Source organism: Cyrtonyx montezumae, unplaced genomic scaffold (assembly GCF_038088225.1).
Source record: "Cyrtonyx montezumae isolate F1298 unplaced genomic scaffold, pur_monq_1.0 scaffold_17, whole genome shotgun sequence".
Classification (NCBI taxonomy): domain Eukaryota; kingdom Metazoa; phylum Chordata; class Aves; order Galliformes; family Odontophoridae; genus Cyrtonyx; species Cyrtonyx montezumae.
This window is the reverse complement of record NW_027071903.1, coordinates 21470103-21487723: the sequence shown is the minus strand read 5'-3', so window position 1 is coordinate 21487723 and position 17621 is coordinate 21470103. Positions and strand designations below refer to the sequence as shown.

The 17621-nt window shown below is 55.8% G+C and overlaps 2 protein-coding genes across 4 annotated transcripts in view; both read right to left on the bottom strand.

Moving 5' to 3' along the window:
* Window positions 1-7162, bottom strand: part of ZNF609 (zinc finger protein 609) — a 35586-nt gene extending 28424 nt beyond the window's left edge. For all 3 annotated transcript variants that reach the window (XM_065733696.1, XM_065733694.1, XM_065733695.1), the window contains exon 1: window positions 7037-7162. The gene's annotated coding sequence lies outside the window, so the exon portion shown is untranslated. The remainder of the gene's footprint in view (window positions 1-7036) is intronic.
* A 384-nt stretch (window positions 7163-7546) lies between these two features.
* Window positions 7547-17621, bottom strand: part of TRIP4 (thyroid hormone receptor interactor 4) — a 29363-nt gene continuing 19288 nt past the window's right edge. The window contains exons 12-13 of the mRNA XM_065733692.1: window positions 11849-11951; window positions 7547-7752 (exon numbers count right to left, since the gene is read on the bottom strand). Of these exons, the coding sequence (XP_065589764.1) occupies window positions 7685-7752; window positions 11849-11951 (171 nt within the window). The 3' untranslated portion in view covers window positions 7547-7684. The remainder of the gene's footprint in view (window positions 7753-11848; window positions 11952-17621) is intronic.

The following is a 17621-nucleotide window of genomic DNA, read 5'->3' as shown; positions in this document are numbered from 1 at the left end:
CATTACAGAGAGCTTGAACCCCAGGAGCCGGGGGCGAGCGTGCAGGCTGGAAATGAAAAGCACTGACCTCTCATTTCAGTGGCAGAAAGTGCCGAATCAGGAGCTCTGTGCATGCTGACGGCTGCCGCAAGCCTCCCCGCACACAGCTCTCACCTTCCTCTTCCTCCTGCCCACCTCCCACATGGCACTGCCGGAACACCCCGCTCTGCATCCGCGCCCTTCCTTCAGCAAAGGGGCTGCACAGCCCACACTGGGGCCGTGGTCTCCTGCCCTGTGCACTCACGGGGGCACAGTGGCACACTCGGCCTCGCAGTGCCCCAGCGCTCCGTCCCATGGTGAAATATCAAAGATACAGCGAGCAGACAAGGAGAACTTAGGTCTGAAGATACACAGATGGCAGCAGTGGGCGACAACGGTTGCCGATTCCTCCCACAACAAAAGGCAGAAGGAGCCCACAAGTCTACCAGCTCCTTGGAGAGCCGGGAGCAAACAGGTTCAACAAACGCAGGGAGAACACAAGCACCCGAAGGAGGAGGCACACCAGGCCCTGCCAGGCAGGGAAGGAACTCAAACAGGACCAACTGGAACGGGCTGGGCACTGAAAAGCACCGCAAAGAGGAATGGGGAAGGAGCGTCGCGTCCCAGCCCACGACCCCAAAATGCAATGAGGGGTGGTTCCCCTGCAAGCCAACCCACACAAGAGGGGGTAAGGCAGTTCCCACAGCCCCAGATGTTGTCCGGGCCCCCACGCCCTCCTCCTGACACAGCCACTCACCTCCCGCCATCGCCGGATGGATCCCCGTGCAACACGAGCAGCATGTGCTCACTTGTTGGCTGGAGCCCTGCCAGCATTTTAAGAGCAGTCCTGGTGCACGGATCCAACAAGGAGACAGCTTTCTGTTTGGGAATGCTGCGCACACGCAGCATCAGACATGAATAATTCAGCTCCATTAGGTGCTGAGACCTCTCCAATCCACATCTCAGTGCTGGGAAGGAGCCAGCGTATTAGAGACAAACCTGAAAGTTCACTTCGGGAGCAAGCAGCCAACTGCAAACACACCTAGAGGAAACTATTCAAATGGAGCACTTCAAAAAGCACCCAGCAGAGAGCCGGGAAGCCGCATGAGCCCCAGCCCTTTGTGCTCCAGCACGCTGGGCCCAGCTGAGCCCTGCACCTCGGCGCTGGAAGCCGGGGCAGGATGCTGGAGGACGTACCGCACCTGCCCCAATGGAGAAGGGCTGGCTCATCCCCGTGTGCTCCAGGAGCAGCCTTCAGTGGCTCCCAGATGCGTCCGACTGCTACTTCCACCCTCAGTAACTTCCAGGAAGCGAGAAGGAGAGACGAAGGGGACAGAAAGCCACAGGGACTCAAGAGGCTTGGCCATGAGGCGTGCCCCCAGCCCCTTCTCCCTGCACTCCTCCCCAGCACCAGATCCCTTTTTGTTTCCTTTTACGAGCAAAGCAAAGTGAGATCCAAGTGGACGTGCTCTCCTTCCCAGGGCTGCTGCGCTGGTAATCCCCCAGCTGGGCTTGTTTGGGTCGGATTTTTGCAAAGTAACTCCCGTGTCTTTTTCTGCAGATCTCTTTTTAAGATGTTCCCTTTCTCCCCGCCCCCTCTCTCTAGAGATGGGGGAGGGAAAAAGGGAAGGGAAAAAAAAAAAAAAAAAGAGAAACGTTGAATGAGAGCCAGCTGGCACACACAAGAGGAGACGGAGAAATCTGCACAAAGGAGCTTCCTCACTCACTTGCTGCTCTCAGCTCCAGAAATCCGGCAGGGAGGAGGGCTTGCTCTCCCCCCATGCATCACTCACGGCACAGCAGACAAAGGCGACCGGCCACGACACCCTCCACAAGTGGCACCCAGGGCAGGCAGGGCTCTGTGCTCGCCCCGCACCATCGCCAGGTGTGCCCAAGGACACAGAGGAGCCGCGCTCCCACCGGGCACCGGCACAACTCTGGCAGCTCCCGGCTGGAGCGAGATGGCGCGGGCATGCTGCCAGGAGCCAGCAGGCTGAGCCCCATTTGAATAAAATGGAGCCAAGCCCTCCTCGTTTAATATGGAGGTGCACCCCCGCGAGACTACATCTTCCAGCATGCACTGCAGCCCAGCGAGCACTCCAGAAACTTACGCCGGGACTCCAAGTTTCCGCCAGCGGAGCTGTGACATCGGGGATGAACCTGACATGGGGCAGGTGGGTGCTGGCATTCCTGGGCAAAGCTGAACGTGGGCAGCACGGAAGGGGGACTGCGGAGCAGAGCTGAGCAGATCTATCTGCTGTGACACCCACCCACTTCCAGACACACAGCGCACGCCAATGTCACACACATCAGCAGGCAAAAGCTGCAGCTCGCAGCAGAACTCACGCTCACATCCACCCTCACCTGCTCGTAACTCCACAACACGACCTTCCAGCAAAGTGGAACCTCAATTATTACAAAGAACCCACAGATACGACGAGACACAGGCACGCAGCGTGGGATCTGAAGAGAAGGTTTTGCTGCATTAGCCAAAACTCAACGCTTCTCCTCTCTGATGCTTACTCCGCTCCAACGCACAGCAGAACCTGGGAGGAGCCTGGTGGGGTCTGACAAAGCCCAGCGCTCCGAGCAAAGCCAGAGCTCAGCGCGTGCCCCTCAGCCCCAACAAGCCCAGCGTCACCAGCAGCGACGTCAGCAGCACGTGAGGCACACAGAGAGGGGGGAAAGGAAAAGGGGGAGACGTTTCAGGCCTTCCCTCGTGTCTGGAGGTGGGAAACCTGGGAACGACCCTTCTTTCATCCTCAAACAGCTTTTGGAAGCGTCAGCACCAAAGTCACCATTTTTCACTTGCCCCGAGAGCAGGCACGTCCCGATTCACCATTACTTCGTTCTGTCGCCTCGCAGCCATGTCACTGCTTCCCAGCTGCCTACCCCCATACCGAATCCAACGCCACTCGTGTTTCCTCCACCAAAAGCTTCCTACAAACAGGCACACGATGCTGTCGGCGGAAGGCAAGTCGATGCCTGCAGAGACACTTGGAGGCACCTAGCATCACTTCCTCTCCTTCCCACTTAGGACAACAGATGACTGCTTTTCTTCTTGGCCCTCCCACCCCCCAGTGTGGGGATGAATATAGTCCCATTGCCTAAATTGCTGGTCTGAGGTCCTGCCACAGGTATAACCTCACAGATCTCAAAATCCAAGAGTTGAACACAGCCAAGAGCTTTACCAGCAGCACCCGAATCTACATCCACACAGCAGCCAGTGCTCCTAACACACAGCTGTACTGGGAAAGAGGAGCTGAAAAACCTTGCCACAGGGAGCAAGCAGGGGAAAAAGGGAGCCAACTCCCCCTCCTGCTAGCTCAGCTCTCACATCCATCCAGAATCACAGAATGACTCAGGTTGGAAGGGACCACAGAGATCACCGAGCTCAGCTCCCAGCCCCATGCCGGCTGCCCAGGGCCCATCTGAGGCTTCGGCACCTCCAGGAAGGGGGCACCCACAGCTCCAGGCAGCCTGCACACGGTGCTACAATACCAACAAGAATCACAGCATCATCCTCACCCGAAATCTGCATCCCGGCGAGCTACATCCAGCCAGGATTACCCTGGGAATGCTCTGGACCCACCACAGGTGCTCTCTTGGTGCCCCACAGTTCGCTCCCATCGAACCCAGGCGACTGCACTGCTGCCAAAAATACCATTAGATACTGGAGAAGGGACATCTGAGCAAAGCCTGGCACCGTGCAGCGCATCATGACGCTTCCCACAGGGACATATGGGACAAATCTGGAGGTTGGTTCCCCCTCTTCATTAGGAAACTGGAACCAAGGCAGCCTGTGCGGACTGCAAACCGGTCTGGCTACACCCTTGCAAAGCCCCACACAGAAAGGAGCACTTCATAAGGCCTGGAGAGATCTGAATGGGTGGCCTGTCCTCACCCACCAGGGAGGGCTCGGACCTGCCCCAGGGCTTACACACCTCAGCCGCCAGAGGACAAAGAACACCTCTCCACCGCTCCAAAAATGAAGGAGCTGCCGCTTCTCCTATTAACACCTTTAATTCCCCTCACTCAATAAGCAATTAGGGCACCTTGGCGAGACGAGCTGAGGCTTCATTTGCAGCAGAAGACAGGAGGTGAAGCTGCAATCCCTCTTTCTGTCAAGGCACCAGCCTGGGAACGCTTTGGGAAAAACCAGGCAGTCTGTGAAGCGCGGGAGGAGGCACATGCAAGCGGTGACACACACGCACACTGAGGATCAGAGCAAGAAATCCCTCCAGCACTTTTTATCTGCTCCCCCCTCCCCCTTTTGCTTTCTTTCTTATGGGAAGGATAATAAATAGGTGTGTTTTGCAGATTAATAAAGCCCATTTGCAAAGCTATGATATACATCAGAAAGTTGCTAATTCACGCTAATGGCCCATTGCAAATGACTGAGTTTTGTGAATTAGCCAGCATGTAATGGAACACAATAAAAAAAAGCAAGAATCGTGCATCAAAGTGTACTTGGCCTATTTTCGAGCTGGAGTCCAGTTTTAATTACTTGTGGCAACGGGCACAAAGAGAAGGAATGTCTAAACCAGAAAAATAAAGAGGAAATCTCCAGGACAAGGAGCCCTGCTGCAGCCACCGAGCCTGCCCCAAGAGGCACAGTTCTCCGAGGAGCTGGCGAGCCCTGTGCCCACCACAGTCCTGGCTGCACCGCAGCACGCCAGCTCCTTCCAGAGAGGAAGGGGACACCATGTTTATGGAAACGGTCCCCAGCACACCTTGTTTGGGACCAATACATCACCATCCCAGCGCAAAGCGACGTCACACCCAATGGAGCATGGCACACCATCTCTGTCACAAGGTCAAGTGGCCCACGGCAGCTCAATGGGACATCCCATGCTGCAAAGCCTTCCCATGCCCATGGCGTAAAGGCACAATGTTCTCTCTCCTCTCCTTTTTGTTTCTTATTCCATAGAGAAGGAAATGAACCGCAGAAGTCAAGCATTTAACACTGTGTGACCCACGAACAGCCCTCCTGCCTGCCCGCACACCTGGCACTCAGGTGAGGTAGACATTTCTTAGCACGTGAGGGATGCTCAGCTGCAGGAAAAGCAAAACAACACCTTGGCTGCAATTAGCAAACAGATTTTTCAACGGAAGCGAGATGGGCATTCCCTTCAAAGAAATACTACATTCAACACAAAAACACTCCAGGAGAGTTGAAGTCATGGGGTGAGTTTCCATCCCATTCTAACCACGGGACCAGCAGAGCCCACCACCGTGGCCACTTCTTGGAAGCACAGCACTGCAGGGAGACTGTTCACCACACAGGGTGCCCATGGAGCGTCACCATAACAGTACCATGGGAGAACCAATGCACGCGGGCCACCTCCCAGGGCCTTGGGAAGGTGTGCACCCAAATGGCTCCAAGCCATCCCACAGGCAGCCAGTGAGGCAGGGATCTCTCCCAACCTAAAGTCAAGGAGATGGCTTCGCTATTCAAACAAACACCAACACCAACTGGACCTCAGTGGGGAACTGCCCCACGCCGTGCAGTCCCCAAAGCACAAGATTTGCTTATCCACTGCATAAGAGCAACTGAGCACGTGCCGTCACGCATCCCCGAAATGATGTACCTGGGACCATAAATACCATCCTCTTTACATAAGGTTCCGGATAAAGGGGACAAAGAGGCTTACTGCCTTACATCTGGCACCCGCGTTGCATCAGCAGCGCCTTAATCCGAATCAGAGTGCGGCCGTGCGTGGGAACGCCTGCCCGAGGCTGAGAGCAACGCGATGCGGAGCAGATCTTCCCACCACGGGCAAGCAGAGAGAGGTCCTGCCCAGCGGACAGGTCCCCCTCCGGGGGAAGGTCCCCAGGCAATAGGAATGCGTTGCTAGTGCCGCCGCGAGCCCCGGGACGTTACCGGCTCCAACACAGCGCAACCGGCTCCAACGCAGCGCAACGTACCTCGGCCACTCCTGCTCAGCGAGTTGTTTCTTCACGACAAAACGCGTTTCAGAGAGCTGAGGGCTCTGAGGGCACAGGCCGAGCCCAAAAGCCCCAGCCATGCTCCATTACGGGCCAGGGCACCTCGCTCCATCAGGGACCTCCTGCCGGCCGGCCCTGACGCGGGGCCGCTTCTGCCGAAGCACCGCATCGCGCCGCGGGCGGATGGGGCCGAAAGAGCCCCTCCGGGAGCGGCGCGAAGGGGACGGGGTTCCGCCCGCAGCCCCCACGCCGAACTCCCGGCGCAGATCAATGGGAGCCGAGCGGCTCTCCCAGCGCCGCGCGCGGCCGTGCGCTGCCAACAAAGAGCAGAAATGTGCGGCGCAGTCCTACGGCGGAGCCACGCACAAAGCGCGGAGCGGCCCCGCAGGCCCCGCACCCCGGGGGGAACCGGGAGGGGGGGAAGGAAGGCCGCGAGCACCGCCAGCCACGACGCGGCCCCGCGGGGAGAGGCGGGGGAGGGGAGAGGGGGGGGGGGGGGAAGGCGGCGTGACAGACGGGGCCTGAACCGGTGACCTTCTCGTGTACACAATGGAGGGAGCGGGCAGCGCCGCGGGAGCGGCCCCAACGCGGCGCTCCGTCCGGCGGGGAAACGCGGGGCCGAAACGGTCAGCGATCCGTGCCCGGGGCCGAACTCCCCCCCCACGTTCGCCGGGGGCCGAACGGCAGCCGTGGAGAACGCGGGGTCACGCGGGGGGCGGTGGAACCGCTGGGGACAGGGCTGGGAGAGGGGGAGGGGGGCCGGCGGAGGGGCCCCGGCCCCAACGGCCGCTGCGGGGCGGCTCGGAGCCACAACGGCCGTCGGAGGCGCGGGGGTCCCGGCCTTAACGTTCGGGGGGGCGGGGGGGGAAGAGGGGATTGGAAGGAGGACTGAGAGGGGGGAGCGGCCCGACGGGCAGCGGCGGGGCGGAAGGGGGGGGGAGCGGCCCCAACGGGCTTCGCCGGGAGGAACGCGGGGCCCGGGCTCGGTACCCGCACAGGGTCCCCGAAGCTCGCCTCGCCTCCCCCCCCCCAGCACCCGCCGCGCCGCTCGGTGCCCCCCCGCACTCACCCGCTCTCTCGCGCCCCGGCGGCCCTAGGTCTCCTCCATGGGGCCGGGTGGGCCGCGGGCAGCTAGGGCCCGCCCGCCGGGCCCGCCATGCCGCCTGGGCCGCTCGCGCAGGCCGCGCCGGTGTCCGCCTGGCGGGGCGGGGCGGGGCGGGGCGGGGCGGGCGGCGCAGGGCACGGCCGCTCGGCTCCACTCGGCTCCGCTCGGCCGCGCTCGGCTCCGCGGGGACGCGGCAGCCCGGAGCCGGCGCCGGGCAAAAGGCGGAGCAAGGAGTCCGGAGCGGAGCGGCGGCGGAGGGGAAAACGCGGGGGCCGGAGCGACGGGAACGGCTCCGGACTGCGAGAGGGGAATGGGAACGGACGTCGGGCGGCGGTTCCTCGCGCGGAGGGCTGCCGGCCTCGGAGGCGCGCGGCGCCCGCGCACGGCCGGGGGCAAAGATGGGGAGATCCATCTTCTCCGTAGGCAGAGAGGGCGCGTGAGCGGGGACCGCCGTTTGGCCACACACAGCAGAGATGCAGGCTGGGAACATCGCTCCTTTTAATGCTGCCCGAGGACAACAGACGCAGCACCGCGCGACGCCGGGACCGGAGCCGTCTCCGCGCTGCACCGGGTGCCGCCCGCGTCGGTGCCCGCCGGCTCCGCTGGGCCCAGTCACGCCACAGCTTTCTGCTTCATTAACCCCTTCTTCGCTCCCTGATGGATCTTTGAATCCAGCTTCCCTGTAAAGAGAGGGGAAAAAAAAAATAAAAAATAAAAAAACCCACCCTCGTCACTCTTTATTTTTAAACGCTATTTGCAATGCAAATCAGCTGGAGGCAGCAAGGTCTCCTCGTTAGTGTGTTGCTGTCACATTCAATTATCGTGCTTGAAGAGCCAGACGTTCCCAGCCGCCATGGCTTCCCCGTGCGGGTACGACGCTGAGCTGGGGGTGCGGGGCTCCCGTGCAGAGAGCGAAGGATCGCGCAGCACCGCTGCTGCAAGTGCTCCGAGCCCCGCGCTGCGCGGCCACGCGTGGGCCAGCACACAGAGCTCAGGCACATGGCACCTCTGGGCAACTCCTGGGGAAAAGCCGAAGTCCAGGCAGTGTAAGCGAGCTGGGAGGGCAACGTGCTACCCCACCCTGACCCTGCCTGTGCCCAAAGCCTCCAGCCCGGCTCCAGCGCCGTTAAGGGCCACTTCTGGGGATGCGATGCACCGTGCTCCGAGCTGCTCCACTCCTTTCCCAAGAGAAGGAGATTACAGAACTGCTTGCTCCAACATGACAACCTCCCTGAAAGTGTCCCCCTCCTTCAGCTTTTGGGTCAGCCTTGCTCTTGGCTGGGTACAGAAACCAAAAACACCGTGCAAAGAAAAAACACATGATTAAGGGTTTGCGCATCACTAGAGCTCTGCGAATGCAGTGGCTGAAATTGGGAGCAGGGACCAGATGCTGGTGGGTGTCTCAGAGCAACTCCCAGGACGCAGGGCATTGGCACAGCTCCTCTGCGCAGCCACAAGAAACACAGAGCAGCACACTGGGCACCCTGCGGGCTGAGCCAGACCGGCCGGAAGTGGTGTGCCAGCCCTCCGAGTCACCAAACCGTGGGGATTTGGCAGGAAAAGAGTCCTGATTTCACACTCGCTCTGTGCTCTGGTCACCCACTGCCAAAGCTCTGTCACGTCCAGGGCTGTTAGCTTTATCCTTAGCACGACTACCTGCTCCTCCCAGGACCCAGAAGTGATGTGCAGGCTTCTCTGCTCTATCAGCTAGCAAAGACAAAACGTCACATGGGCAACCTTTAAGAAAAGGCTAAAAATAAGGCAATGGCCCCAGGGTCTGCTCTTTATGCTCAATGATTTAAAGACTCTTATCTCACCACCAGCACTGCAATGCAACCCCTCTCCCCCCTCCTCACCTCCACGCTGCTCAATGGTGGCTCCGGGAAGCTGTGCCCACATGCAAGGAGGTCTCCCACAAGAGCCACAGCTTAGCTTTGTCCTCATGTGCTGACACTAAGCAGGGACATGTCTGAGGAAAGCCATGGTCACCAATGTGACACAAACACTATGCCCATCCCTTCCATGCAAACAATAACCCTGGCAGCAAATTGAGCTCTGTTTCTTTTTTTCCTTCCCCAGGCTGCTAGAAACGACTCATTTGCTACAGAGAATCATTCAGATGTCATTGCGGTGAGGTCCATGCTGCTATCTGGCAAGAAAAGCCACTCCGGCTTGGCTTCCCAACAAGACAAACTGGCATTTTGTCATGGTCGATCCAAGCTTCAAGACGAGCTCAGGTGGGGACATGAGCCACACTTCAGACTATATCAGATGGAGCCAGCTCCTCCAAAAACAGTGCGCCACACAGGAGAGTGATGGCTTCCCTGCTCTTTCCCATCGGTCACAAACCTCGTATAAGCGACCCAGCACACCGGCACACACCCCGGAGGAGGCACACAGCTCCATGATCCCTGCGCTGCAGCTCCTCTGCTCCCGTGGCAGAGCTGGTGGGGAGGAGGGCAGGAAAGGCAAGGCCAGCAGTGGGAGCGAGCGGCTGCTAGCTCAGCCAGCTTCCTTCCAGGCTGTTAGACTGATCCTGCTCCAAGCAGGAAACTGTCACAACACAAAGAAGACAACGTGACAGAGGGGGGAGCAGGCAGTGCCCTGACCGTGGCTCAGTGGAGGCAGATGCGACAGAGACAGGGCATGGTGGCAGTAGGGAGGCTGAACAAGAGCAGAGAGAGGCTAAAAAATGTACAAAAAGGAGGACACGGCCCTGAGTGCTCACCAGCATGTTGGAAAAGACCTGTCCCTGGTGGAAGGACAGTGCCGCCAGCAAGATCCAAGGCCTTGCACGAGCTCTGCAGCTGCAGATCAGCAAGCGCTGTTTGCTGCCGTTGGCTGAACATACCTCCAGGATGCTGCTATAAAAGCTGGATGATAAACCACACTGTTTTGCCCCTCTACCTGCTCAGCACACTAGGGGTATTTGCCAAACACCCGGGGAGAAAGCACAGCCGTGGGAGAACCTGAGTGGATAAAGGGGGAGAAAATACTCAAAAACAGCACAAAAACCCATGCTGTGCTTGAAAAGGCCTTATTAACTGGTCCTGAGAAACCCTGCTGCTCCTGTGCCACTAGATAACTACTCCCAGAGAAGCATGCTGCAAATGAGAAAGGAGAGCGAGCCATCAGCTCTGCTAAACAAACAGCCAAGACTATTTCTGCTTATGCTGCTTTTAGCCTGTCAAATTAATTTTTCACATCCCCTGAAAGCATGTTCTGTGCCTTCCCCAGGCTGTGTGGTGAGAAGGTTGCTAATAAGGACAGAGCTGACTGCAGACTCCCCAGCTGCTGCATCCATCCTCCATTCTTTTTACAGCAGTGGGCAGGAATAACTGGCAGCCTGCAGAGGGCTGGTGGCTCATAAAAGGGACAAACAACGCTGGCAAGCAGCGCACAGACAGATGCTGCAACGCTTCACCACCAGCTCTGCCAGGACATCCCATCCACACCAGCCCATGGTCACACGTCCACCTGGACCTATAGCCCTGTCTGCTTCAGGCCACTCCTGTCAAAAGGAAGGCAAGCAGCCAGCACAGGCCAGCCCCAACCTCCAACCTGCCCCTCTTATGAGGATAAAGTGAGACTTTCAGAGTGGGACTGAGTGCACCCTGAGCAGTTTGCAGATGGCACCGAGCTGAGTGCTACAGCTGATACGACATCCAGAGGGACCTGGGCAGGCTCACAAAGTGGGACCACGTGAACCCAATGAGGTTCAACAAGGTCAAGAGCAGGGTGCTGTACTTGGGTCAGGGCAATCCTGGATAGGAGTGCAGACAGGCAAAGAACTCTTTGAGAGCAGCGCTGCGGAGAAGGACTTGGCGGATGAAAAGGGCTTGGGGCCTGGAAAGTCAACGGCATCCTGGGCTGCACCAACAGAGGGGTGGCAGTGGACAGGGAGGGGACCGACCCCTCTGCTCTGCCCTCGTGAGGCCCCACCTGCAGTACTGCGTCCAGGCCTGGGGCCCCCAGCACAGGAAGGGTGCGGAGCTGCTGGAGCGGGGACAGAGGAGGGCACGGAGATGCTGCGAGGGCTGGAGCACCTCTGCTATGGAGACGGGCTGAGGAGCTGGGGGTGTTCAGCCTGGAGAAGAGAAGGCTGTGGGGAGACCTCCTTGTGGCCTTCCAGTGCTTGAGAGGAGCTTACAAACAGGAGGGAGAGCAAATTTTTACACAGGCAGATAGCAAAAGAAAAGAAGAATGGCTTTAAACTAAAAGAGGGGAGATTCAGGTTAGATGCTAGGAAGAAATCTTTTTTACTGAGAGGGCAGTGAAGTGCTGGCACTGCTGCCAAGAGACCCCATCACTGAGGGGCTCAATACCAGCAGCTGGGGTTCTGGGAAGCCTGTTCTGGTGGGGGGAAAACCAGCTCACAGCAGAAGGCTGGAACTGGGTGGGCTTTAGGGTCCCTTCCAAAGCCAAGCCATTCTGCAATTCTATGACTCCTGCCTCATATCCCAACGTAGCCTGCAAGCACTTGTGCCAGAAGCAGATCAGCTGCAGGCATGTGTTTCCTCAGAGCACATGAGCACCATAATTCCCAAGTGTTTGCAGAGGCAGGAAGAGGCATGTATTTGGGAGGAAGCAACATCTGGGGAAAGGGGGACCAAAGACAAAAATATTACAGATGAATTTGAATCATTAAACAAACACCTATAGATCAAAGAGTGCAGGGCAAAGGTTGTGAACTCATATGGCAAAGGCAAGCAGGGGTGGTAAGGAGAGCAGGCAAGAAAGGCCAAGGAGGGCATCTGTGAAAACTTTACTACTTACAGATTTTGGGCTTTCCTTTGATGGGAAACTTCACAATCATCTCCTGGGGATTAGTGCAGATAAAGACAAATGGAGACCCAGATTCCTGGCTCAAATCCGGATACTGTGAAACACAGACACATGCACAAAACAGTCAGACAAACTGCAGTGGGTGTGAAAAGAACTCAACAGTCAGGAGCAGCACAAAAGGAAACGCTTCCAGGCAAACCATTACTGAAGAGGTGTAAAACAGGGCTTTACTGGTACAGCAACAGCTCTGTCTCGATGCCTTTACGCAGCTTGTGACAAGTGAGGTTGATGGCTTGGCAAAGCTGGCTGCTCCTCTGGGCCAAGCACCCTGGGACAGGAACTCAAAGTCTATTGAGATTTCACAGTGATGAAAGCATCGGGGAATTTTACAGGTAGAGTATAAACAGAGTGCTTCTCTCATTAAACACAGTGAAAAGGAAAGAAATAATGCTCGGTGTGCGAAGCGCGTAGAAACACTGTCTGGATGCAGCTCAACCTCACTGTTGTGCTAAAGTGAAATGCAGAACTATAATAAATGCCATGAATACCAACAATCCCTTCAGATCCTCCACTGCAGGCAGGTGTGCGCAGAGCAAAGGAACAGGGTAGCACAGGAGCTCCAGCCCAGGAAAGCCTGTTCAAACAGACAGCAGAAGTGGTATCCTTTCCTTGGGAAAAATGCCTTTCCCCCCCCCCACCCCCCTTGCTTTCCTCAAGCAGATCCATCGAAGCTGCTTTATGCATGGGACAGGATGCCAGACCAGATGGAGCAGTGTGTCCTGGCAAATCCCCCATTTGTCCCTAACAAATGACTTCTAGGCGGAATGTTTGAAAAGCTCTCTCCCTCTCTGCCAAGACGAGTTTGGATATGCCCTGAACAGCTGGGCACAGAGCAGAGCAGGGAGCAACCCACTTTTCCTGCGTCGCAGCGGGGTTTGGCAGCGCTGCTGGCAGTTAGGGGAGATTTATAGAAGTCTGACACCAGGAGTGGATCAACTGGAAAGCATTTCCAGCCCCCTCATTTTACAACAGCGTGGGCCACGTTCACTGAGCAAGCAATGTACATGCACTTAGCTGCTCTGTGCAACACCTCTGCTGGGAGAGAGAGAGCTGCACTCTCCAGTGAGGCCCGCAGATACCCTGCTGCACTGATCTGGTGCTGGACAAGTTTTTCCTTTTTTTTTTTTCCTTTTTTTTTTTTTTTTTTTTTTTTTGCTAAACCACATTACTGGACTTGCTTCCACCACTTCGTGCTGATGCCAAGGATTTTCATTTCCCATCTGCAGGGAGGGAGGATCTTGGAAGGTTACAAAGCACCAATACAAGTATTCCGAGCCAATGCCTGGTGAGTGTGAAATGCTAGGCCAGCTTTATTGCTCTTGCTATCATAAGGGTGACTGCTCAGCTTTCCACAGCCAGGGACTGGACTTCCCCAGCAGCTCTCGCACTAGCAAGGCCTCTGAAGATCATACCATAGAGCTGAGGGGCCAAAGCCATCATCCTAACCGTCTGGTGACAGAAGTGATGAGTCCCTGATGCATGACAGGGCCTCCGCTCATTCAGGTTGTGTGTCCAAGACCACAGAACGCTTCCCAAACCTCTCCTAGGCGGATCTGAACACCACAGTTCCCCTCTCACAAACCTCGCAGACCTCCACAATGGGAAATATCCCCTAACAGGCAATCCAGGCATCAACAGCAGCCAAGCTTGTTTCTCCTCTGATAGATCTCACCCAAAGCCAGGACCAAATCTTCAGCTTGAAAAGCTTAGCCCAATCCCAAGGCCGAGATGGAGGCCACAGCTGTGGCTTCGGTTCATGTTTCCACACCACAGCCTTTCATCTCTCAGGGTACATTTCTGTACACGTACAAAATCTGCGCAGTGTCTGTGCCCTGGATTTTAAAAGCCTCAGTCCCTCCTCTGGCATCTCAGCCCAGGAAACAACAAAAGGAGCCCCCCAACAAGACACCATTTTGGGTTTCTTACTGTACCTGTCCCCAAATTCTCCCACACCATCCTGGTAAGTGACAAAGGGAGAGCATTCCTGCCTGCTACAGCCAAATAATCTTTTGCCAGAAGACACATCACCAGGACCAAGTGCACAGCCTCTCCCTGGTACACTTGTAAGTGATGTTTATAAACTACTGCAGGAGACTCCATCCCCAGAGATCACCAGAGCTAGTATTTCCTTAGCCACTGTTGCTATTTAGTTCCCTCACCAGCATCCACTCATAACATCCCATGCCATCACCATGCTGGGGATGAGCAACATAACAGAACTGCAGATACTCACCCACCATAGCGGCAGGCAACATGATGCTATCTTGCCCAGTAAACAACAGAACTGAGAAAAATGTTGTGGGAGAACAGCATGGCTCTTCCTGCAGCTTAGCTCAGTGCTAGGAACCCACTTCCTACCCATCATACTCCGAAGACGCCTCTCCCATCAGCAATGACCTGCTTGACTTACATTCTCGTCACAGACACAGGCATGAAATGCTTACATTTGTCTCTGTTCAATTTTCCACAGATGCCCAAGTGCCTAATGAGTAAAAAACTCATTTCTCAAAGTGCCATTGGCACTTTGGAAGGCTTTTAATGACATTTACGATCCTTGGCCGCTCTGAGAAAGTTCTCCTTCTGTTCAGTTGCATGCTATTCTTCCCACCCAATTTCCTCCTCAAACAATAACCTCTCCCTAAAACACTTCCCTAAAGCAATGGCATTTCCATCCTACTGTTTTTATCGACTGTCTGCAGCTTTTCTAGATCAGCACCTGAGGGGCCAGTGCTTCTGCTCTGGACTGCAAGAGGTCAGCCAAGTCACTCAACAATCAATAAGCTGACGAGGCTGAGAAAAAATTTTCTCCCAACTATCATACCCCACAGACTGCAACCACTGCCCTTCAGCACATGCAAGAGAGTAGGAAAAGGCCAAAGACCAGGTCTAGTGTGCCAGAAAGAGAGACCAGTACAGTCAGCCTGCAACAGCTTTTGGTTTTTTTTTTAATCTTTTTCTTAAAATAAATACCCAATGTGAAGAGAGAGGGCAAACCACACTCCCTTAAATGCAAGACACGAAGAATCCAACCCAACTAGGAGTCTGATAAAGGAATGTTTCCTCCCAATTCCAACTGCACTCATCATTTTAATCTTGGGGGTGTAAATAAGACGAGTGTTAGTACTCCAGGGCTTTGGCACTGCCTCTCTTGGGAATTGATCCAGCATTTAAGAAAAAGTGGCTAGAATGAGCTCCAAGTCAGGCTGGAAGACAGGCTGTCCCTCGAGAAGGGAAAAATTCACCCCCCATGTCCACAGATGAGCCAGAAAGCTCTGAGAAAGGGGTTGCACAATATAACAAGAAGTGCAAAAAACCAATTTGGTCTCCTTCCAGCCCTTCTGCCACATCGTACCAGGCTTGCAAGATGGCTGTTCAGAAGGCAGTGGGTGCTGTGGGCTGCAAACAGTTTGCCAACTACTGCTTTAAAACCCCACGTCTGCTCTGCGCATGGCTGTGTCGGCACAACCACCGCCCTCCTCGCTCACCCCAGCCGCAAGCAGATATAAGCTCCCATGTCCCTGCAAGCACGCTGGCCAAGCTTCAATTTGCTGCTAACAGGTTTGTAAGAGCCTAGCTGTGAAGAGATTAGCAGGGAGAAGGGAAAAAAAAAAAAAAAGAAAAGCAGGTCTCCAGGCAGCTTAACACACAGAGAGAGCTTGAGGTTAAATGGAGCATCTGAGCACAAGCTGGAAGAGGGAGCAGCGCCGGGCTCCTGCGAAAGCCAGCCACCAATTCGCCAGCACCCGCCCTCTCTCTGGAGCTGGTGCTTTGAACATACATTAAGTGGCTATCAGATGTCCCCAGCAGCCACCCCAATCAGGCTGCAGGCAGGGATAATTGCTAATGAATGTTCCCTACACTTTGCTTTCACCGTCCCTCATCTCCCATCACCAGCTTGTCACGGCCAGAAATAGCAGCAGGCCTGCCGAGCCTCTCTGCTCCACAGCCCACAGCCAAGAGCAAAGCAGGAGCTCAGAGTCAGCACGAAAACAATCCCATCCTCTCTGACATTAAGAAAACCCTCTGCAGTGTTTTTCCCCTGCCAATCTGCCAAGGGAACTATTTTTTCCTTAATTGAGGTAAAGCCTGGGGCTGGATGCGGGGGCCATGCAGGCTTGCTGAGGCACTGCTAGCTGGTTTTCCTCACAGGTGATATCCCTGCTTTCTCCTCATTCCTGTCCCTCCCAGAACTCCCACGGCAAACAATGAGTGAAGTGGGACAGGCACTGTTTCCTTGGGAACCCACAAGCGCTGCCCTTGGGCCAGCCCTTCACCCCTCTGCAAAGAGATGCATCTGCTCAAACCAAGGAGGATGGAAACAACCAAAGGAAAATGTGCAAAACCCTCACTAACTAGATGAGCTCTGCTCTGGAGAACCCAGCGGAGGAACAAAGGCGCCGTGTGCGGCGGAGCAGAGGTTCTGTGCGACACAAAGCACAGAGCAAAACCATTCCCCAGCAGCTTCGCTGGTGACCTTTCAAGCTCCTCTTGCAGTCTTATTAAGGACTCCAGACACACAAGCTGAAAGAAATAAACAAGAGATCAAAGGCTAAAAATACCGAGTGGAAATTACCCCGGCATTTGTTTTCCTTTTTTCCCCTGCCTGCCTGAAACCCAGAGCCCTGCAATGCAGCCCGCTCTTCTCCACTCTCTGGCAGAGAATTGCACGCTGGAACCTGTAGTCCTGTCAGGACAGCTGCTGCCCACTCCATCTTAGCACTGCCAGGGGCCACGGGGCAGGGAATCCGCGTAGAGCTCCGTGCGGAAGTTGTGCTGAGGGGGTGGAGGTGTTGTGTGGGGTTCACGATGGAAAGGGTCGGGTCGTTTTCCTTGCATGCCTCCAAGAGCCCAGTGCTGGTGCAGGACAGCGGCTCACAGCCTGGCCTTCGCTTCCCCATTGCTCTCGAAGAGCTTCAAAATAAAAGAGGCAGCGCTGGAAAGCAAAGCTGTCTGGAAAGAATAAAAGCAAGCAGAGCCCATGTGTTGGCAAGAGTGCTCAGTTATTCCTCACCGTAAAACACATTCAGGAAAAAAAAAAATCTTGGCAGAGATGGTGTCCCTCTGAAAGAGCAGGGCTGCTGTAAGCAGGCCCATAAATCAGCCGTCCCCAGCAGGCAGAAACACGCACTGCGCTCCAAGAGCTGGGAGCAGGAGCCTGGCTGCAGGAGAGCAAGGGAAGTGGGAGGAGGAGGAGGTGAAGCACTCCCCAGGACAGTGCCTGGGAGAGGGGAAGGTGTGGGGAGGCTCGTGAGCGCGTCTGGCCTCCGTGCAACTTACTTCCCTCGGTTTTCCTCGTGATTTGTGGGAAAGACAGATCCGCTCTTCTTTCATGCCTCATAAGCTTCATAGCTGTCAGACTAACATAACAGGTAATTAACTACTAAACAGCCATTTTCTCCTCCTCTCCTGAGGGAAACTGCTCACCATCCAGCTAGAAAATGTTTCTTTAGCGGTTTGCAAAAAGAGAAAAGAAAGTCGGTAGTTTCTGGCAAGCAACGGGGCTGCGGCAGCCAAACGAGGACGTCTACGGCAACACTTGCAGCGTGGACACCAGTGCCATGTGCATGTGGGATTCAGGAGAAATGGAGCTCACAGAAATGAGGACGAAGACACTTAGCTGGCGGTGCCACTGCCAGTCCACCAAACGCAGTCTGCACACCACTGGCAATAACCTAGGTTCCCACTCCTGCAAGAGAGGCTAGGG